Source organism: Myotis yumanensis, unplaced genomic scaffold, assembly GCF_028538775.1.
Source record: "Myotis yumanensis isolate MYYU_CA2020_CCGP unplaced genomic scaffold, mMyoYum1.0.hap1 SCAF_6, whole genome shotgun sequence".
Classification (NCBI taxonomy): domain Eukaryota; kingdom Metazoa; phylum Chordata; class Mammalia; order Chiroptera; family Vespertilionidae; genus Myotis; species Myotis yumanensis.
In genome coordinates, this window is record NW_027223757.1 from 22,136,040 (window position 1) to 22,156,772 (window position 20,733).

Sequence of the window (20,733 nt, forward strand, 5' to 3'; positions counted from 1 at the left end):
TGCTTGTCATGTATTCACATAAATAGTAGTACTCCAAACAGAAAGAAATAATACATAAAGATTCATATGTGTTAATCTATATTTTTTTCTAGCAATTCACTTGCCTCCCAGGAGCTAAATAGGGACCAACTAACTCTAGCATTCTTTATTACTCATTATAACCCTTGTAAACATTCTACAAAGTAAATGCATATGAACATATTTTTAAGAAAAGGAATGGAATTATAAGTAACTGATGACATACTTAAATAGCATATCACAAGTTAACTGAAAGCTAAATGACAAAATTACAGAATGTTAGCTCCAGAAGGAATTTTAGAGATCTATGGTAAGAATACTAAGGCACTGAGAAGTTAACAGTGGTTAAGGCCAATCAAAACTGCACAGATAGTCTCTGCTATAAATAGTCTAGAACAGTATTCTGAGCTATTCGGGAGTCTTTCTGTGATACCCATAGGAAAATATAAACATGAGGAAAAAAATTACTGGGAAGAGTCATCCTATCTGAAATTCACACACACACACACACACACACACACACACACATTTTTTTTTTTTTTACAAAGTTTCTTCATTTTCTTTTAAGAATTATCTAGGACTGTGCTGTCCAAAAAGTGGCCACTAACCATATGTGGCTATTTAAGTCTAAATTGACTAATATTTAGTACAAATTTTAAAAAGCCATGTAGTTACACTAGTCACATTTCAAGTGTTTAATAGATGTATGTGGTTTTTCTAATGGCTTTCATGCTGGATAACTCAGGTATAGAACAATTCTAACACCATGGACCAAGTTCTTTAGGACAACAATGACTTAGGTCAGCAATCCTCAAAAGCAGCACCATCTACAATGGACTTATTTCCTATTGTGAGGTAGTTGTCCTCTGCATTGCAAGATGTTTAGCAGCATCTCTATCATCTATACAAGATAAGTAGCGCCCTCCACTTATGACAACCCAAAATGGCTCCAGACATTTTTAATGTCCCCTAGCAAGCAAAATTTCTACTCCACCCCCAACCTCATCCCCTACCTCTCACCCTGTTGACAGTCACTGAGCTAAGGTTCCATGATCATAAGAATAAAACATTAAAATTGCTTGACATCATACTCTGAGAACCTGATAATATTCTTTATAATTTTGTTTTAATTAGTTTTCAGGAAACTTTTAAGGCAAGCAGTTTTGCTTACTTTTATAGGCAGAAATGATGGAGTATAATGAGTATAGTGCTTTGGGTAATATCTCTAGATTAATTGAATGGCAATGGGGAAGGTCTCCATGGTTCTCCAGAAATCATACTGAAGATTAGGCTGCCTGGGTAGCAACTGTCTTTACTTTGTTCAGCATAAGCTCAACTTCACTTTAGTTAAATTTTATTGTTGTTATCAGTTATGTGGAGATTTATGTTAGAATGAAATGTAGACATTTTATTTAAGAAGCATAAACTCTCCAAGTTTTTTGCGAACATCCTAGTTTTCTGAAACAAAGATCTTATGTTATATTTAGAAAATGAACATATAGACATTAATATGAAATTTTAATTGACCCTTTATACTGTTTTGAGTGCATCATTCTAACGATTTCTAGATTCATTCGTTAGAGGGAGAAAGGATCATATATATTCAGACTTGTGTTCACCCATAGGGATTTTTCTGAAATAATTATGCTCCTTGGCTTATTTAATAAAAGCTTCTTCAGAGAATGTTTGTTTTCAGTATTTGATGTCTCTTTGGAAAAGCCTTGTGTTTCACAATCATGAAAACAACTGATTAGTATAGTCTAAGTTTTGAGTGTGCCTAAGTGAAATTTTATAAATAAGAGACAAAAAACATGGAATTAAGCCTCATTCAACTATATTTTTGATAAACAGTATTCACTATTATGAATTAATGAATCAGACTGAATTTCCTGTGGAATCACACTATGAATATTATGTAATGAACAGTTAGTGCCCATAGTGTAGTAAAAAAAGTCTGTTCTCACTTGAAAGTTTTAAACATTCTTTAAGTTTTTAGTAAATAAGTATAAAATTAATGGTTCATTAGTCAATGTATTTTCAAGTATATATAGTAAGCACACTTAAATAATGGTTGCTGAAAATATTTACAACATAACACCCCAGTCATAATTAATGATTTTCAAAACTGATTCATAATATTCTTGAAAACCTACTTTCTGTACTGTTGCTATGAAAACTATAATAGACTTTCATCCTCAGAGTTCACAGGCCAAATAGCATTTTAAATACATTAAATTCTACCTGTTTATGAAGTAGCAGATCACAAGGGCACTTAATAGCATTTTGATATAGAAAAATCTCATGTTTCATGAAATAGTTAGCAACCTAAACCTATTTGTCACTTTTACAATTCTAAAAGTTTAGCTCTAGAATTATTATGAACAACTTAGAAAGGACATAGTACTTTGAAGTATAACTATGATTGATTAGACTAAACTAATTCCAGTGCTGCGTTGTGTACTACTTTAATCTTTTTGAAAGGTGAATGAACAGCAGATGGCCTAATAAAGACACTCTGTGTGCTTGCCCAGTATGGATTGGCTCTGAAGGGACTTCCTCAACACGGTAGAGCCCATATATTTGCAATACATCCGTCTTAGTCAAGCAGATGGTTAAAGGAAAGAGAAACTTCCAAACTTTTGGACATATTCCAGTTTGGGGCCGCATGTTTAGGTGAAATATTAACAGGACCTGGCTTTCACCTTTATGTTCTTCTCAAAAAAGTTCTATCTCTGATAGGTCAAAATACTTTTGTAAATAAGGTTGCTATTGCGTTTTGCAATTATGGTGTGTGTGTTTTTTTAAGTGTTGCATCATCACCCATGCGTTCTGTGTACATTGCAATTATTACTAGAATAGTTTGGACTGTATTTTTAAATTACTCATCTGATTGGTAAAAGAAAGAAAATAGAATATGGTATCATTTGACAATTTGAAAATCAAGGATGGACTATCACATTTTTCTTAATTTTTATTATAATTATATTAAAATAAATATGGAGGAAGGGTAATGTATTGGCATCATATTTGGAATTTAAAACATAAAGTTTGCAAATGAAAAAAAAATTTACCTTTATATCATGAAAGAATAATCACCTGTAATTGAATATATTTATCCATAGCATATTAATACATAAAAGCATGCTACTTATTTGAGAAAATGAAAGAATGATGGAGGCGAATGATTTTTAAGAATTCATTTCATGCTCTTAGAACAAAGTTGAAGCAGTCCAGTTAGAATAAAATGGGCATCTGTTTCTGTTTAGAAAATGAATTCATATTTTTGAAAATCAGTGAATTTTTAGATACATATCTTTAATGTGATAATGTCTTTAAATTGGTTTTGTATACTCTAGTGAAATATACTTATGAAGCAACCTTTTTGCACTTTTGTGTGTGTCTTACAGTAATAACAAGTAGTGGCTACAGTCCCAGATCAGCACATCAATATTCCCCACAGCTCTATCCTTCCAAGTAAGTGGTCAGTAGATTCTTTCAGATTTGTTAGAATAATTTTTCAGGATTACCTTTATTAATCTGTAGTCACACAACATAACTTTAAATTGGGATACATTTATGTATATAAATGTGTTATAGATACATACTCTGATAAATTAGTTGGACAGATACATATCCTGTATAAATCTAGAAATAGAGATATACTCACTTTTATCTGGACAGTTCCCTTAATCCTGGATATTGGTATACCTTGAGGAAAGCATCAAGTTCAAAACAGAGCACACTGACTTTTTAAATGAAAACCCTAAAATGCTAATGAGTTTAAAGCAAATCTAAAACATTATATTTTATTCAAACATCACTTTATAATCTGTTCCACCATTACAGTATTTTTATTGGATTTCAAGTCTTAATAAATGTATTTTTGAAGAAAATGCTGTACTGTTTTTATAAATACTGTAGTCAACTTATTGAGGGCAGTGGTAGAAATTTCAAGTTTAACTGTACTGATTGTATATCTAAATTTGGTTGCAGTCAGCCAGATGTGTCAAGATTTGGGATCCCTGATTCATACACATTTAAGCGTTCCTTTCTGCAGCAGCTTGAGTGTCTGTCTTTAAGAATAGGTAGGGGGTTGGGTATCCAGTTGGGAACATTTTGTAAAATGTGGCATGATGAGGGGAATGGCATTCTATTTATTTTCAAGAAGCTAGCTGCCTACTTTTTTTTTTTTTTAGGTTTTAGTTCTTGGTAGAGAGTTCTTAGTAGCACTTTTAATGACTTTTGTAGTCATTGCATAGCATTAGGTCACTCACAGTAACTGGAAATATATTCACAAGCATATTAATTAATTTGCCTGTGCTCCATTTTCCATATATATATATGCTTTGTTTGATATAAATTAGATTGCTTTGTTTGATATAAATAAGAATTATAGGCCTGAAAGACTTTAGATGTAATATCTAAACCAAAATTTCTCATTTTCCAGGAAGGTATAGACTTAGAGAGTTTAAAGTATTTGTCCAAGGTCACTAGCCTGGTTTGTAGCAGAGCCTGAGCTCCTGACATTCAGACTCATGTCCTTTCCTATATTGTGAAAATTATATTGTGGATAAAGAAAGGATTACTTCCTGGCTATTATGAGGTTTCACTGAATCTAAGCTGTCTGAATTAATATGCAGTCTTTGTTGCCACAGTAATGCTATTTTTCTGATATTTAGGCCCTATCCACACATTCTTTCTACACCAGCAGCTCAAACAATGTCTGCCTATGCAGGCCAGACTCAGTATTCGGGAATGCAGCAGCCAGCGGTCTACACAGCCTACTCACAGACAGGACAGCCCTACAGCCTGCCCACTTACGGTATTTCACGTCTTCTCTCTTCTCCTTTGGTAATAAGCTGGTAATCCTGCTAGTAGTTGTATATTCTAATATAAGATATCACATGGAAGTAAGATCATTTAGTAATTAAATGGTTTGTGCATGCATTTTTCAAACAGATTTGGGAGTGATGTTGCCAGGCATCAAGACAGAGAGTGGACTTCCACAAACTCAGTCTCCGCTACAGAGTGGGTGCCTCAGTTACAGCCCAGGGTTCTCCACCCCACAGCCAGGCCAGACACCTTATTCTTACCAGATGCCAGGTAAGTAGACACACGGGAGATGTGTTATGTGAGAACAAATTCTTTGAATGCGCCTCCTTGGCTTCAGACTAGAATTATATAGTCATGAAGATGGTTTTAAACATTAAACCTCTACTCACACGATTTCATCAGTAAAGAAACATGATGAAAAAAGTTGAATATACATCAAGATATTTACCCATACTCAATTTAAATACTTAAATTTAAGTTGCGCCAAATTGGCAGTAAGCTTGGTCCAAGCAAAGCAACCTCTGAGCCAGTCACCATGCCAGCAGTCACATGTTTAGCATCTATTTAAGTGATTTCAAAGATTCATGACAAAAACCACCATTTTCTTGTTAGTATTTTTAAGGGTATAATGCTGTTTTTATTCTATTTAAAATTAAGTTAGTACTTTCTAAGTCCCATTTACCATTGAATGAGAATTTTTTTGTTCATTCCTAAAATACCTCTCCCCTATTGATACTACATTTCTTACTAGGAATATTTATATAATTTAAATATACCACCACCACCCAAAATCCTCCCTATATGGTTATTGTTTAATTTTTCCCCTTGTTTTTTACTCCAATTAAAATTTTTTTTAATCACTGTGTGCTTATTGCAGAAAAAATTTAGTCACATAATAAAAACATTAAAAGCTTATTCCTAGCTGTCATTTTGTCTATATTATTAAAGTAATAAATTTGGGGTTATATTAACATATCTGAAACAACTAGAATAGACATTTGAGTCAGCTGACTAAAATTAAATGATTACATAGACCTTTTTAGCTGAAATGGCAGGTCTCTCTTTACCTAGACTGTAGGGAGAAATATCTTTGTTCACATGCTACAGCCTCAGTAAATATGTGACAGAGACCATAGAGACTTTTTCATTTATTTCCCCAAGTACGTTCATATTGGACATTCCAGGTCAGGACAATTTGTGTTAATTACATGCTATTCAAACCCATTGGTAAAATAATAATCTGCCTCAGTAGTCTTTCCCTTTGCATCTTAGCAAGTACATTCCAAAAGAACATATTTAAAAATAAATCTGCAAATTGATAGTTCACCTGTTTGCCTTAATTCAAAAAATCATTGAATAAATTTCTGACCTAATAGTAAATTTTAGAAGACCCTCAAACCTTAGATTATTACAGTCAAGCCCTATTGAGTCTGAGCCCTAGTTCCTAGCTCTTTTTGTTCTAAGGAAAGAACACAAGAATGAAAATACAGGGGTGGCAAGCATCAATTAAGTCTAAGTGGGTTCTATTGTTAATCTCTTAAGCTAACACTATCCAGATATTTAACTTGGGTGATTTTTGTATGCAAATGCAAGTTGATATGACCATTTGAAAATTGAGTAGAATGGAGTTCCACTCATCTGGAAGTAGTCTCAGTCTGTATAATATTTTATTCTTTGAATATTCTGTACTTCCAGACACTTAACCCTTGAAGGTTAGCTGCAGTCCTTAAGACTGTTGTAGATGTTACCTGTTATCACAAGAGGTATAGAGTCAAGCACATTTTCCTTATAAACCTCTCAACTTCAAATTTCACTGACTTAATAACAAAATTAAATATATATATGTATATATATATCATTGAATCTGAAAGTGAAATATTTTTTATTTTACAGTAAATCCTTTAAGAATTCATTTTTTATTTACTTGTAGGTTCTGGATTTGCACCATCATCTACTATTTATGCAAATAATTCAGTTTCCAATTCAACAAATTTCAGCGGATCACAACAGGTATAGTAGTTTTTGTATTCTTGCTTCTTTATGTCTATTTCAGATTTGGGAAGAATAGTTTCAGGTTGCCACATAAGTGCAAATTCTCCCAGAATAAGTTTTTTAAATTTAAAATTAAGATAGCATTTTGAGGAAATAAAAATTAGCTATCCAGAATTTTGGGGGTATGGGTAATTCTATATATCTTAGATTTCCTGTTCACTAAAGGTTTGCCCTTTACACTTTAAGCTGTGATTATTTTAATTATTTGGCCGGAACTACAAAATGTATTGCAAACTTTGCTATCATCGTAAACTAAACATAATTTAGTTTAAGACTAAACAAAATTATACTAAATATAACTTTATTTTTTGATAAAACAGTTTATTAATATTAATTGATTGAACTGTAATCAATAATTGGATTGTGCTGTCATTTTTAGTCCAAAATGACATTTGTTACTAAACAAAGTTCCCTTTGGACTACTTTTGGCTTTTATGTTTTACTTATTTATTTTTAACATATTTTTATTAATTTCAGAGAGTAAGGAAGAGGGAGAGAGAGAAGGGAACATCAGTGATGAGAGCAAATCATTGATCAGCTGCCTCCTGCATGCCCCCTACTTGGGATTGAGCCCACAACCCGAGCACATGCCCTAATGGGGAATTGAACCTGGAACCCTTCAGTCCACAGGCCAATACTCTATCAACTGAGCCAGACCAGCTAGGGAAACTTTTGACTTTTATTTTTACTTTTTAGTTTACTAGGTAGCATGATAACATAAGGGAAAGAAATAGTCTGTTCTACTTAAGAGGATTAAAGATTCATAAAGGAGAGGAAAGATTTATATCATAAAACAGATCCAATGCTACCTGAATATTTAAATACAGTGGCTCCAATATAAAATGTAGTCTGTATTTTGGACCATGGACTGAGTACCAATTTAATATTTAAGCAAATACTCATTGAGTACTTATTCTGTATTAGGAATGGGAGGTATTCTAGGGAAAGGAAGGTGGGGATGGGTTGGATTGGACCTGATCCTATCTCATGGAGCTTACAGCCTACAGAGAGACGTTGACAATAAACCAGTAAACAGACAGGTAAATATCCAATTAGCATGAGGGGAGAGAACAGGGTCCTATTAAAAATACTATTAGAAATCTAAGTGGAGTAGGGGAGGTTTTGTGGAAGGCCTGTCTATGGAACTGACAGTTAGGCCAAGTCTTCTAAGGGCTGGGTGAAGAATGAGGGCAAGGGTGTTTCAGGCATAGAAAGCAGATGGACTAGATCGCCCAGGGCTGATAAACTTGCTGGGTCAGTCTGGAGTTTAGTTTGTACCTGAGGGTCCGGTGGGGAAACACATCTGCACAGATGGACAGGGGCCTGCGCAAGTAGGGCCTGGTGCTGTATGGGAAGACATCTAGTTGTATTCCAATCCCAATGGGAAGCTATTAAAGGATTTTGAACAGGAGAATAGTATCACGTAATTTATGTTTTGAAAAGATTACTCTGGCTTCAGGGACTTTGGAGAAAGCCAAAAATAGAAAGGAGGAGACAAATTAGAAAACCTGTCCATTGGCTCCAACAGCAAGTAAAGGTGGCTTGGACCAGGGTGGCAGAAGAGGAAATAAAGAGAAGCAGAAATCTTGGAGATATGTTTGAGAACAAAAAGACATTGTCTTCCCCGGAAGCTAGTAATCTGGACTTTTCCAATAAGTAAATTCATCTTCCTTTAAGGCACAGGTGCAGGTCAGGCTCTCTGGCCTCCAGTTGCAGTTCTGAGACTTGCTAGCTGTCTGACCGCGGACAAATCCATAAGCACTCCCTACCTCCATCCCCTTCACAGTAAAATGTGAATAATGATAATACTGCATAGGGGGTTGTGAGGGTTAAATGACTAAATCCATTTAAGGCTTCAGAACAGTACCTGACACAAAGTAATCACTATGGAAATGTTTTTACTGCTTTACTCTGTAAAATATGTGTTGCTAGGCACTTTGTCCAAATATTGCAAGTTTTTTTTGTTTATGGGCTCACAGGTGGTAATGGAGAGCATCAAATCTAGAAATTAACAGATGGATAGAATTTTAGTTTTCTGCCATACTACTTAATCCTTTCTGATAATATTTGTTTATACACATATGTACTTACACAGAGAATTACCTTTTTGGGGAATCACATCAAACATGGATCTTCTTGCCCTTAGGGCCACCTATTAGGGAACCTTAATCCTGACCAAGGCTTTGTCATCATTAATAACAATTTGAGCTAAAACACACTAGATATATTAAATATCAGTTATCACAACAAATCCTTGTTCATGATCTTAGTATGTAAAAGAATTTTGAAGGATTATTAAGATCACTTTAAGGTTCTTAAAATTTTTAAATAGAAAGCAGGTCAGAGGGTTTTATCCAATGTTTTCTTTTTTTTTTCCTGTAACAAATGAGGCAAACAAATGTTTGAAAACCTCACTAAAATCTTCAAGTCAAGGCCTCAGGTGACATGTGTCCTGTAAGAGAAAGAAAATATTTTATTCATCTTCTTTTACTTACTGTTTATCTCCTGACAAGAAATCAAAATTATACAGGGTAGCCAAGAAGGGGAATAAAAATCACAATAATGCAGACTGAGGTCTGCATGGAAGCTGGGAGGAGCAGCCACACCTCCCCCTTGCAGGTGATGTTCAATATATGAGAACGGATGCTATGAATATGAACTGACTCCATCTCCTTCTTGCCTCTTCAATTGCATAAGACATGTTGATGTATATCCTTGGATAAGTAATTTTGGGGCCAAAATGAAGCATATGTACCCTTTAGACAGATTAAAATGTGTGTATTGGATCTGGTTTGCAAAACCAGCAAAGTAATTCATGACAATGTGTATACAGAAGGTGCCCACAAAATTGTCTCTGCCCATTGGAATCAACTCAAAGCTGTGGACTCTAAAACAAATGGAGCCAAATACTAATCTTACAGTTTACCATAGCGATTGCTTCCTTTTCAAGCCAGCCAGAGAGTAATTTCTATTTCAAACACACACATCTCAATTACTGTTTCAGGATTATCCATCCTACACAGCCTTTGGCCAAAACCAGTATGCACAGTATTACTCCGCATCAACGTATGGAGCATATATGACATCAAATAACACAGCTGATGGCACATCGTCCTCAACCTCAACCTATCAGTTGCAGGAATCTCTCCCAGGACTGACTAGCCAACCAGGTACAGATCTTCATCCAGGTGAAATACTTTCATATGTTTTGCTGTGTCTAATAATATGGAGAAAATAGACATTTCAGAAATAAGACTGAAAGCTCCCAGATGATTATGCTGATGTTTAATCTGTGCTAGTACCACTGCGTAAGATGACATTCTGGCATTTGGAAAACACTTCTTTTAGATGTGGAGCAGTTAGGAGATTTATATTTTAAACTTAAATGGCAGTGTGTATGTGAATATAAGTAGATATAAAAAGGTCAGTGGGCCTTTTGCCAGACTATTTTGTGACGGTCTTAACAACATAGAAAAGTTGTAGTATTATCTTCTTTGGATATAACTGACCATATGTCCTTTATGCTTGAGAGACTGCATAGTTCCTTCACCTTCATGAGGCATCAGTGCCTCCAATCAGTGAATGTTCCCTACCTTCCTAGGATTTTTAGGATCATTGCTAAGTAGTCTAATATTTTTGCCTAGTCAGCACGTATTTAAAATCCATTGTATTTTTTGTTGTCTGAAGCTTATCTGTATTCTTATTGGAATTATATTTGCTGACACATATTTAACCCAGCTGAAACATTTAAAGTTAAAAGCAAATTTAATAGAAATTCATCATAATCCCAATAAAAATTCCAGCAGGACTTTTTGGAGAAATGATCAAGGTGACTCTAAAATTACAAGGAAAGGCAAAGAAACTAGAATAGCCAATATAATTTTGCAAAGTTTGAGGGCTCACATTGCCTGATTTCAAGACTTATTATAAAGAATAGTCATCAAGAATGTGTCATATTGGCAAAAGGACACATACTTGGAGCAATGGAGTAGAACCGAGGGTCCAGATGTAGACTGACTTACATACACTGGAAAATGGGTTTTGACAAAAGTGCAACGGCAATTGGAGAATGAATAGGTATTTGTTTGTTTGTTTGAGGGTTTTAAATTTTTTATTTTACTTTTTTCCATCACAATTAATCCCCTCTATGCACTCTTCCACCTCCACCCATCCCCTGCTTCTGCAATCATGACACTGTTGTCCATGAATTATCTTTTTTTTTCATTTTTGCTCAATCTCTCAGCCCCCCCCCCCCCCACCCCATTCTCCTTGGACATGCATAAGCAAAATTTTTAAAAATACACAAAACTAACAAACAATAAAATCTTCCAGAATCTTGACTCTTAATTCACACCATATACAATAAATACGTGTCAAAACTAAAACTATAAAACTTCTAGAAGAAGACTTGGGGGAAATTTTGTGGCCTTGGGTTATGTAAAGATTTTATAGATATGATAGATAATATTCAGATCTTATCAGATTTTCTGCTTAATTTAAAGAAGAAATTATTTCTACTTGTAACTATATTATTATCTCAACCAAAACCATAACAATACACAAGTCTGGATTTTTAAGGTATTCTGTAATCTCAGAACTTTAGTCAAGATACTTTAAGTTTGATTTTGTCTTTCAGATCTTGCATGCATACAAAAAGTAAACTAGTTCGTAACTATGAGATTTTTCTTTATTATTATTGATGAACGCTGAGCTATTTAGTTTAACGGTATGAAAATTATTTCCTATTAACCAACTCTGCATTTTGGAATTAAATCAGAGACCTAGCAATTAAATCCACAATTTTTCATAAATCATTTTCTGTTGACTACTCTCATTTTTAAAAGAGAAACATACTTCATGTTCTATAAGAGACAGCTGGTTGTTTTGATTTAGCGATAAACCCTAATGAAATAAAGTTGGATTTAAAAATCTAAAGCATGGAAGGTACAGTTATTCATTACTGTACTGATTAAAAGATAATTATTCAATCATGTATGGTGTTGGCCCAAGAAAATGCCTAAGGTAGTTGGTAATGACTGATGTTATTTGGAAATTGCAAATAGCATCCAGTTATTACTTTACCTTATTAGGTAGTTTGACAGTGTATTTAAAAGAAACATTACTATGTTGATTAAGAACAGATATTTTAGTTCATTATCTTTATAAAGACCTCTCTCTGCTTTTAACATAAAGATTATCTTAGGTATATTATAATTTTGATTTGCATTCAGAAAGTGATGACTGATTAGTGCATGAAAATTTGAGATATTTTTATAGCTCCTTTTTAAAATATTTTAAACATCTTTAACATTATATATAATTAGTCATTTGTAACAATATTATCCTTTACTCTGAGCCCTTGGCAGACATTACAATACATTAGCTGATTAAATTTTACAAGTGCTTCAGAAAAGTAAGGGATATAGTAAGATCACTTCGCTCTTTGAAAAGAAGCCAGTTTCTTAGGCAGAACTCAGTAGACTTTCCATAGCTTCATGGCATTTCACTTAAGGACAGGAAGGAAACAAAGTGCTAATTCAGTTCGTGGAAGCTGACCAGAGGATTTAGGTAGAAAGAACTGACCACATTTAACTCCTCCGCCAATCTGCATTTCCCATACCTGCAGCCTTAATGTGCCCTAGTGCAATTACCTGAGAGAAATTATTTGGCAGAGGCCCTGGAATTGACAGCTTTCTCCTTACAAAAAAAAAAAAAGTGTCAATAAATGTTTAATGACCAGTTGAGCTCAAGTTCCTGGTTTTACCCTTTATCTGAAAAAAAGGATAGCATCTTCAAAAGCTATAGAGGTCAGAATAGTTCCACCTGGATGGTTGCTATAGGAGTCCAGATACTGCTGTGGCCTCTTCAGGACCTGCTCTTTTACTATAAACTTCTTTTTTAAAAAAATGTATTTATTGATTAAGGTGTTACATATGTGTCCTTATCCCTCCATTGCCCCCCCACACCTCTACTCATGCCCTCACCCCCCTGGTGTCTGTGTCCATTGGTTAGGCTTATATGCATGCATACAAGTCCTTTGGTTGATCTCTCTCCCTTACCCCCACCCTCCCCTACCTTCCCTCTGAGGTTTGACAGTCTGATCAATGCTCCTCTGTCTCTGGATCTGTTTTTGTTCATCAGTTTAGTTCTTTTGATGAATTTCTTGGCTTTCACTTTCACAAATTGTATAAAGTCTGTATAATTCTTGATTAGTAAAAACAGATATAGGTTTGTAATCAAGAGTGTCCATTGCAGTTTGGAGGAGGAAGTATAAGCCTAGTGGTTAAGGCAGCAGTTCTGGAATCATATCATAATTCCTCACACAAACTATTTCATCTTGATAAGTTAAGTCCCACATGTCTCCAGTTTTCCCAAGATTAAAAGAGGATAATGAAAGCCCAGATTCACGGAGTCAAAGTGAGGTTTATATCATATAGCTATAGACATATATGCAGATATAGATAAAGAATGTTTCACAATAAAGAGTGCTTACAAATCAATAAGGAAAAGAGAACCCAATTTTAAAAATGGGCAAAAGATGTAAACATTTATATCAAAAAAAGAAGATACAAAATGGGAAATTAGCATACAAAAAAGTGTTTCAAATCATTTCTCATCAAGAAAATGCTAATTAAATCTACAATAATATACCACCATACCCCCACAATGACTAATGTAACAAAGACTAGCAATATCAAGTATTGGCAAGAATGTCAAGCAACTAGAATTCTCATTGCTAGTAGGAGAGTGAATTAATACAACCACTTTGGAAAAAGGTGATCAGAGCTTGTTAAACATGGACATATGCCTTTCCTCCGACCCAGCAGTCCCACTGCTAGGTATATATACCTTAGAGAAATGGGAGCTAAGTCCACAAAGACAAGAACAAGAAAGTTTATAGCAGCTTTATTCATAGTTGCCTAAAATTATGAATAATCCAAATGTATATCAACAGAATGATAAATAAAGCATATATACCAGTATATATATATTGAAGTTCTAGCCACATTAAGGAAAGAACAGATGACTGCCCCAAGCTACAAATGTGAATCATTCACACAGACATAATGAGCAGTGAATAAAGTCAAACATATCTTAATAAACATTTTAAAAGGAAAGACAGTTCATGAAAAAAAAAATACTTAAGGTTGAATACATATGGAGCTGCTCCTCTTAGTTCTTTAAACAAGCTATGAGAACACTTCTGTCCATATTGTGTCCAAATTTTTAGAGCCCTTTTAAGATCTTGCAATAACTTGGAAAGAATCAGTGGTATCAAGTCCCATTCTTATTGAAACCCAAACACTACTTATAAATACTCCTTTCCCTGCCCCTCTGGCTCTTTTCATTCCCTTGCTGTTGGCTCCCAATTTATTGGAATAGCTGAGTTGTTTCTGCCAGACTCCTTCTTTATGGATCCAGTCAACCATCAACCACCCATAACATCACACTGACTTGGGGATTTTGCAAGTTTTTGTCCTTTCAACCCTTGTACTGTTGCGAGAACAAAGCTGCTTTGTGATATTTAACACCTGAAAAATGATCTAGAATGAAGAGAAAAACAGGTTGTATGGAATGTCATCCCAAAAATATTATTATAAGCTTATTTAATAAATTAGGGTTAATTATAACCTACATTTTATTTGAAGGAGAACATTTAACTTGCAGGACATAGTAGCCTTAGGAAAATTCTGTTAAAAAACAACTACTAAACATAGAAAAAAAATGTTGTGATATATTTGGAAGTTGGTGTGTGTTTAAATACCTAAAGTCTAATTAATGCCTATGCAAGTAAACTAAAACATGATTTACTGTAAGATAGGGCTACATTTAACCTCATTACTAAAACTTTTTATTATGCTGTCTACTCTCACACAGTTGAGCAGAGGTCCACACAATGAACTGTGCTAGCAGTGTTTTAAGAGCAAATGATATTTGGAGCACAGACATACTTTCCGGTGCTGTCCTGACATGCACAATGTTTCCCAAAGATGTTATAACTGTTACAAATGACTACAAGCTAGCTATGCAGAATTTACTGTTATTTAGAACATCTCAGAAAAAATAATACCTACACGTTATGTAGTTTGTTCAGATTTGATTATTTATATTAAAAACTGTTCAGCTGTCCTCAAAATTATTTTACTTTAATTTCATGGTAAAGCATGCTAGTCATAGCATCTTTATGTTTAAAATTGCATAACCTAAATTTAATATAGTTTGCCATCAGACTCTCCTAGAAGTTTTTACTTTGTGCATATTAATTAAATCCAATTAAATGTAAACCAGCTCTATCTCAATAATTCAAAAAAGTACTATTCATGCTTTAATATCACACACACACACACACACACACCTGAGAGTCAGAGAGATTGCGTAAAATGCTTGCAGTAGTAGGATAAATCTGACTTTTGTTACTTGTGAGGTTTTGCTGCACTTCACTGTTGCCTCCATTTGTTTATCTTAACACACCTCACCCCCCCCCCCGCCCCATATACACACAGATTTGCCACTGCTCAGTACTTCCTACCTCATTAGATGCTCCACCATTAGCTTTAGACATGCCAGATTTTAAGGTATCTGTGGGACATGAAGAAATCAATCAGATACAAAGTCTGAAACTTGGGATGTAGCCTGGTTGGGGATACAGATTTTTTTAACAGTCATCACACAGAGGGTGATTAACATCATGGATCACCCAGATGATGTGGCATGAGAAGGACAGTGAGCAAAGCATGGAACTTGTAAATACCAACAAATAAGGAATGAGAGAAAAAAGGAGTCCAGGTCTCTTAGGAAGAGAAGGTGAGAGAGATTCTAGACTTAGAGTGCATGGTGTCAGCTGCCAAATAATGGTCTGAAGGGTGCTGTTTAAGAGGATCAAACCCAGCATGGAGATCCAAGAATATAAGATCTGAGTCTCTCTATTGCATTTGTCAGTGAGGTAATTATTGGGACTTTGCATCAGAGTAGTTTTACAGTTTTGGTGAACTGAAGCTAATTGATGACAAATCGGCTGTCAGGACGTGGAGAGAGATGTGCTGTCCAGCACTGTAGCTGCTGGCCACATGCGGCTATTGAGCACATGCCATGTGGCCAGTACAGATTGAGGTCCGCTGTAAGTGTAAACTACACACAGGATTTTAATACAAAAAAAGAGATATGTAAAGCATGTCATTGATAATTTTATATGGATTACATGTTGAAATGGATATTTTGGATAAATTAGGTCAATTAACATATATAAATAAAGTTAATTTTACATGTTTCTTTTTACGTTTTTTAATGAAGCTTCAAGAAAATTTTAAATTATATATGTGGTTACATTTGTTGTTTGCATTATATTTCTGTCAGACAGCACTGGTATACATTATTCTTTTAAGAAGTGTTATTTTAAAAAATAAGATAGCAAGCAGATAGCTTCTAGATGGAAATGTGAGGTCAAAAGGGAGGACTTTTAAACTTGCCTTTGACCCCAAAAGAGGAAAAGGTTGGACGGAAGATGAGAGAGGGTTTGACTAATGGAGCAAGATTCCTTAAGAGGTGGGGTAGAGGAGTCAAGTTTGCATGGAATTGATCCACAAGACATTTCATCCTCTGAACTCTGATGTAAGGAGTTGAGAACAGATTTAAATTTAGATAAATATATAGGTGGGGGTAGAAATTGGAAGTTGAAGGCATATGGAGTATAAAAGGTGTTCAGGTCTAATAGATCACAGAGACTGAAACTTGGGAGGGATTTGTTGGGAGGGATTTGTCTGACCTACAGATAGATTTTTTTGTCCCTTTAGAATTTTGGGTATTTGGGAGTATAAATCAATCAATCAATCTCTCTCTCTCTCTTGTCCTAAGATTTCTGTTCAATAAGAGTTTAAGATGATTAATAATGAAGACTCATGCCTAATCTAAAAATGAAGTGCTATTTTTGATGTAACTTATGTATTTTTAGGAGAGTTTGATACCGTGCAGAGCCCCTCCACACCCATTAAAGATCTTGATGAGAGAACATGTAGGAGTTCTGGGTCAAAGTCCCGAGGAAGAGGCCGGAAAAATAACCCCTCCCCACCTCCCGACAGTGACCTGGAGGTATGCTGACTCATCCTCAAAGAGTGTAATATGATGTTTTATTTTTATTGAATACATATTCTATACTTACAGTTTCATAATGCTTCAAACTTATAAATATATATGTATATATATATATTTGTATATATATGTATATATATATATCATGATGAAGGGAGTGGATCTGCTTTGTAGTGGGCATTTCACAGCTGAAAGTTTGAGATTTCATCCATTGTAATGGCCAAATTAAAAAAAACACAACAACTTAAAAGTGATAATGAGTTACAAATTCTAGGTCTGAGATAATTGCATCTTTTGGTCCACGTTGGTACAAACAAATTTTAAAAATAACTGTTTCTGGGGTAATTTTCTGAGAAACACTTCATTTGGTGGTACTAATGTAATGAAAGATAGTTATATGGGTCAATTAATTTTAAAAGGTAAAATTAATCTGTATGAAAATGAAAAGTTATCTTCTGAAAATAGAAAAAAAATTCCAATCATCTGATACAGGTTAAAATTTTTAGATCTGTAAAAATTTTCATGAGCCTTTTTTTTCTGGTTGAAATCTCTTTTGAGATATATCCATACAAAAGAGGTTGACTTTTATTATAAAACATCAGGAGACACTATTCTTAACCTTAATCTGTTACTTCTTAAACAACTACCTACTTCTGATACCTAATTTTTGGACTGGAACCCAGATTCTTTGTCCACCAGATTCGAAGAATGAATCCAAGGACAGAAAGTGGTATAGCAAAGGTGGAAATTTATTGAAGAATAGATACAGATTCCCACGTGGGGTGAGGGAAGAGTCCCACAGAATGCCACAGAATGAACTCCCACGTAGGGAGGGGGAAAGGGTCCCACTGGGTTCCTTTTCCCTATGGATTATAAAGGCTGCAGTTCCTGTGTTCTGATATCCCCTCTGATTGGTCAATATTCCCCTTTGAATTGGTTACTATAGTGATTCTTAAGGCCCTCCTTCCTCATGGTCCTTCCATTCCTCTGGGCTTTCTTCTTTTCCATCTGAATGAAGGGCTTCCTTCTCTTTAGTTTGTAAATATAGACCTTTCTTGGCTACTTCCAGTTCCCTTGTCTTATGTAAGTGCAACTGTTGCAGCTCCCTTGTCTTATGGAGATGTAAGTGCACCAGGCTTCCTTGTATTATGGAAATGCACCTTCTCCAAGTCTGCAGCCCCGTGCTTTTCCATGGACCCCAATTCCAAAAAATCCCTAATCCTGCCTATGTTCCCCCTAAAATTCCTGCTTCACTTCAATTAAGAAAAAAACATTAAATTTCCAGATTTGGTCAAGTTAAGTAATAGTCATTACACCTTTTCATGAGAGATCATTTCCTTTACCTGAACAACAGTAGCAATTTCAAATGCATTCGGGGACTCGGCAGGTGATAATCCATGGGCGAACTGGGCTAGGAAGCCAGCCTACTGTGAGAGCAGAGAGCATTGGCCCAATCAAAAGGGGCCCACCCCTCCCTGTGGCACCTCAGCCAGCATTGCTACAGCTTCCAGTTTCTCTGCTACAGTGAAAACCCTGAAGTTTGTTTGAAATTTCCTAATCTTAAAAAGTTGATCAATAATTTGAAATATTTCACTGTGCAGACCAAACAACCCACCTGATGGTCAAGCTGACTCAAAAGCTCACACTTGGTAATATCTATTTAGGGATTATTATTGAGTCTTTTAAATATTTTTAAATGTATTGTAAAATATCACAAATCTATGAGGTATAAAACTTTAAGATAGAGTTTCAAGTTCACTTCTATCACAAAGTCCAAATGTGTCTTTTGGGGTATTAACTGCAAATAAATATTTGGGTGAATTTCTTTAAATTATGATATCTGATTTTTAAGCTTATTGTTTGTATAACTCTTGCTTCTCAGGTTTTACAGGAGTTAGATCTGGAAAATTTGGGGGGGAAAATAAATGGCGTAGCATAGGTTTCTCTAAAATGGTATCAAGAGTATATCCAACAACAAAATGAGATGCTTTTTACTTATAAAGAGATTTTTGCTTTCTTATAATTTAATAATTCTTTGATATTTATCTTTTTCTTCAGCGTGTGTTTGTCTGGGACTTGGATGAAACCATCATTGTTTTTCATTCACTGCTCACAGGTTCTTATGCCCAGAAGTACGGCAAGGTAAGTAATCAAGACATTTTACCCCAAGTAACCTTGCTAGAATTTTATTTTGCTGAAAAATCAAGAGCCATTTAAAAATATATTTAGCCATCTGGGTGGCTCTATTGTTAGAGCATTTTCTGTGCATGAAAGGTTGTGGTTCAATTCCTGATCTGGGCACATACCTGATCCCCAATTGGATCACGAGCCGAAGGCAGCCAATGTTTCTATTTCACATATATGTCTCTCTCTCTCTCTCTCCCTCTCTTTCTCTCTCCCTCTCTCTCTCTCCCTTCCTCTCTAAAAAAATCTATCAAAAAACATATTTTTGGGTGAGAATTAAAAGGATAATTAGAAAAAAATACATTTAAGTGGTTTCATTGCAGTCGATCAAATCTGCTCTTAATTATTTCATTCTACTAGCCCATCATTTCTTTATGTGAATTGGGAAATTTCACAAAACTTGTAAAAAATTGCATTCTTGTTTCTTCTTCATTATTGAGTTTTCTACATCGAAATCAAGCTTATTACTTTGCTATAATTATTTTATAAAATTTTTGTAAATCGAAATAGACTTTAAGCATATAAAATTACTATATATATATATATATATATATTACCATTAATACCGAAGGACCAAAAGACCAGTCGACCAGTCACTATGATGCTCACTGACCACCAGAGGCAGATGCTCAATGCAGGAGCTGCCCCTTGATGGTCAGTACACTTCCACAGTCAACCTCCTGTGGCGAGCCAACCTCCCGTGATCCCTCCCCCCACCTTCCCTAGCTGTCCAGCCCCAATCTCCCCAATAGGGACTGGGCGAGATGGCCCCTGATTGGCCCCAATCGCCAGCCAGGCAGAGGGACCCCACCTGTGCACAAATTTGTGCACCGGCCCTCTAGGCCTTTAATAAGGGAACTACAATAATTGCTTGATTTGTTGCCCCAAATGTTGCTATAAAATGCTATTTGGAATAAGGAAGTAATCTTTTGTCACTCAACCACTGAGCCACGCTGGCTGGGTGCTGTCATTGTCATAGTGAGCTAGCTTCTTAAAACCGTGTTGTTACACACCTGTGAGTGCTTTTTCAAAGATTGATGAAACTGCAACAGGCTTTTCAGCTGGAAACACAATTGTTTATGTCATTACTATTTGTGTCTTTGACTCTATAGGATTCATAATTTAACAAGAGTCAATTCAAAGCATGGTGGCCCTCCTTCAGTTACCGGTTTCAAAGTTGTATCTGACTTTGGTTCACACATACAGAATTGTCTTCGTATTTCTTTGTAGTGTCACATTATTTAATAGGGTCTCATGTCAGCTCAATGTGCAGTTTTTAGCAAGTTTGTTAAACTTTGTCTTCTAGATTAGTAATGAAGAATTGCACTCATGTTCTTCCTCCTAAAATGCAACCTTGATGAATCTGCAAGGCATTTGATGTTTAGTGTAGGTAATGAATGCTGCTAAACTGATATGAAAGGTAACAATTTTGTTTAATGACCATCTAGAAGAAGGAGTCTTAGTCCCTTCATCCCAATCATTGTCATCTAAACCATTGAGCAAGATGCATGCATATGTGCCAGAAACACACAAGATGCTCAGCTGAAATAAGGAAAGAAA

General features: G+C 35.1%; 1 protein-coding gene across 11 annotated transcripts in view; it reads left to right on the forward strand.

The window, feature by feature from the left end:
• The window catches only part of EYA4 (EYA transcriptional coactivator and phosphatase 4), a 229,639-nt gene that overhangs the window by 182,208 nt on the left and 26,698 nt on the right, over positions 1-20,733 (forward strand). For 7 of the 11 annotated variants that reach the window (XM_070419250.1, XM_070419253.1, XM_070419249.1 and 4 more), the window contains 7 exons: positions 3,426-3,492; positions 4,698-4,840; positions 4,978-5,121; positions 6,782-6,861; positions 9,908-10,091; positions 16,853-16,989; positions 19,048-19,131. In XM_070419250.1, coding sequence (XP_070275351.1) covers positions 3,426-3,492; positions 4,698-4,840; positions 4,978-5,121; positions 6,782-6,861; positions 9,908-10,091; positions 16,853-16,989; positions 19,048-19,131 — 839 coding nt within the window. The remainder of the gene's footprint in view (positions 1-3,425; positions 3,493-4,697; positions 4,841-4,977; positions 5,122-6,781; positions 6,862-9,907; positions 10,092-16,852; positions 16,990-19,047; positions 19,132-20,733) is intronic. The other 4 variants (XM_070419252.1, XM_070419251.1, XM_070419258.1 and 1 more) reach the window with 1 other exon arrangement.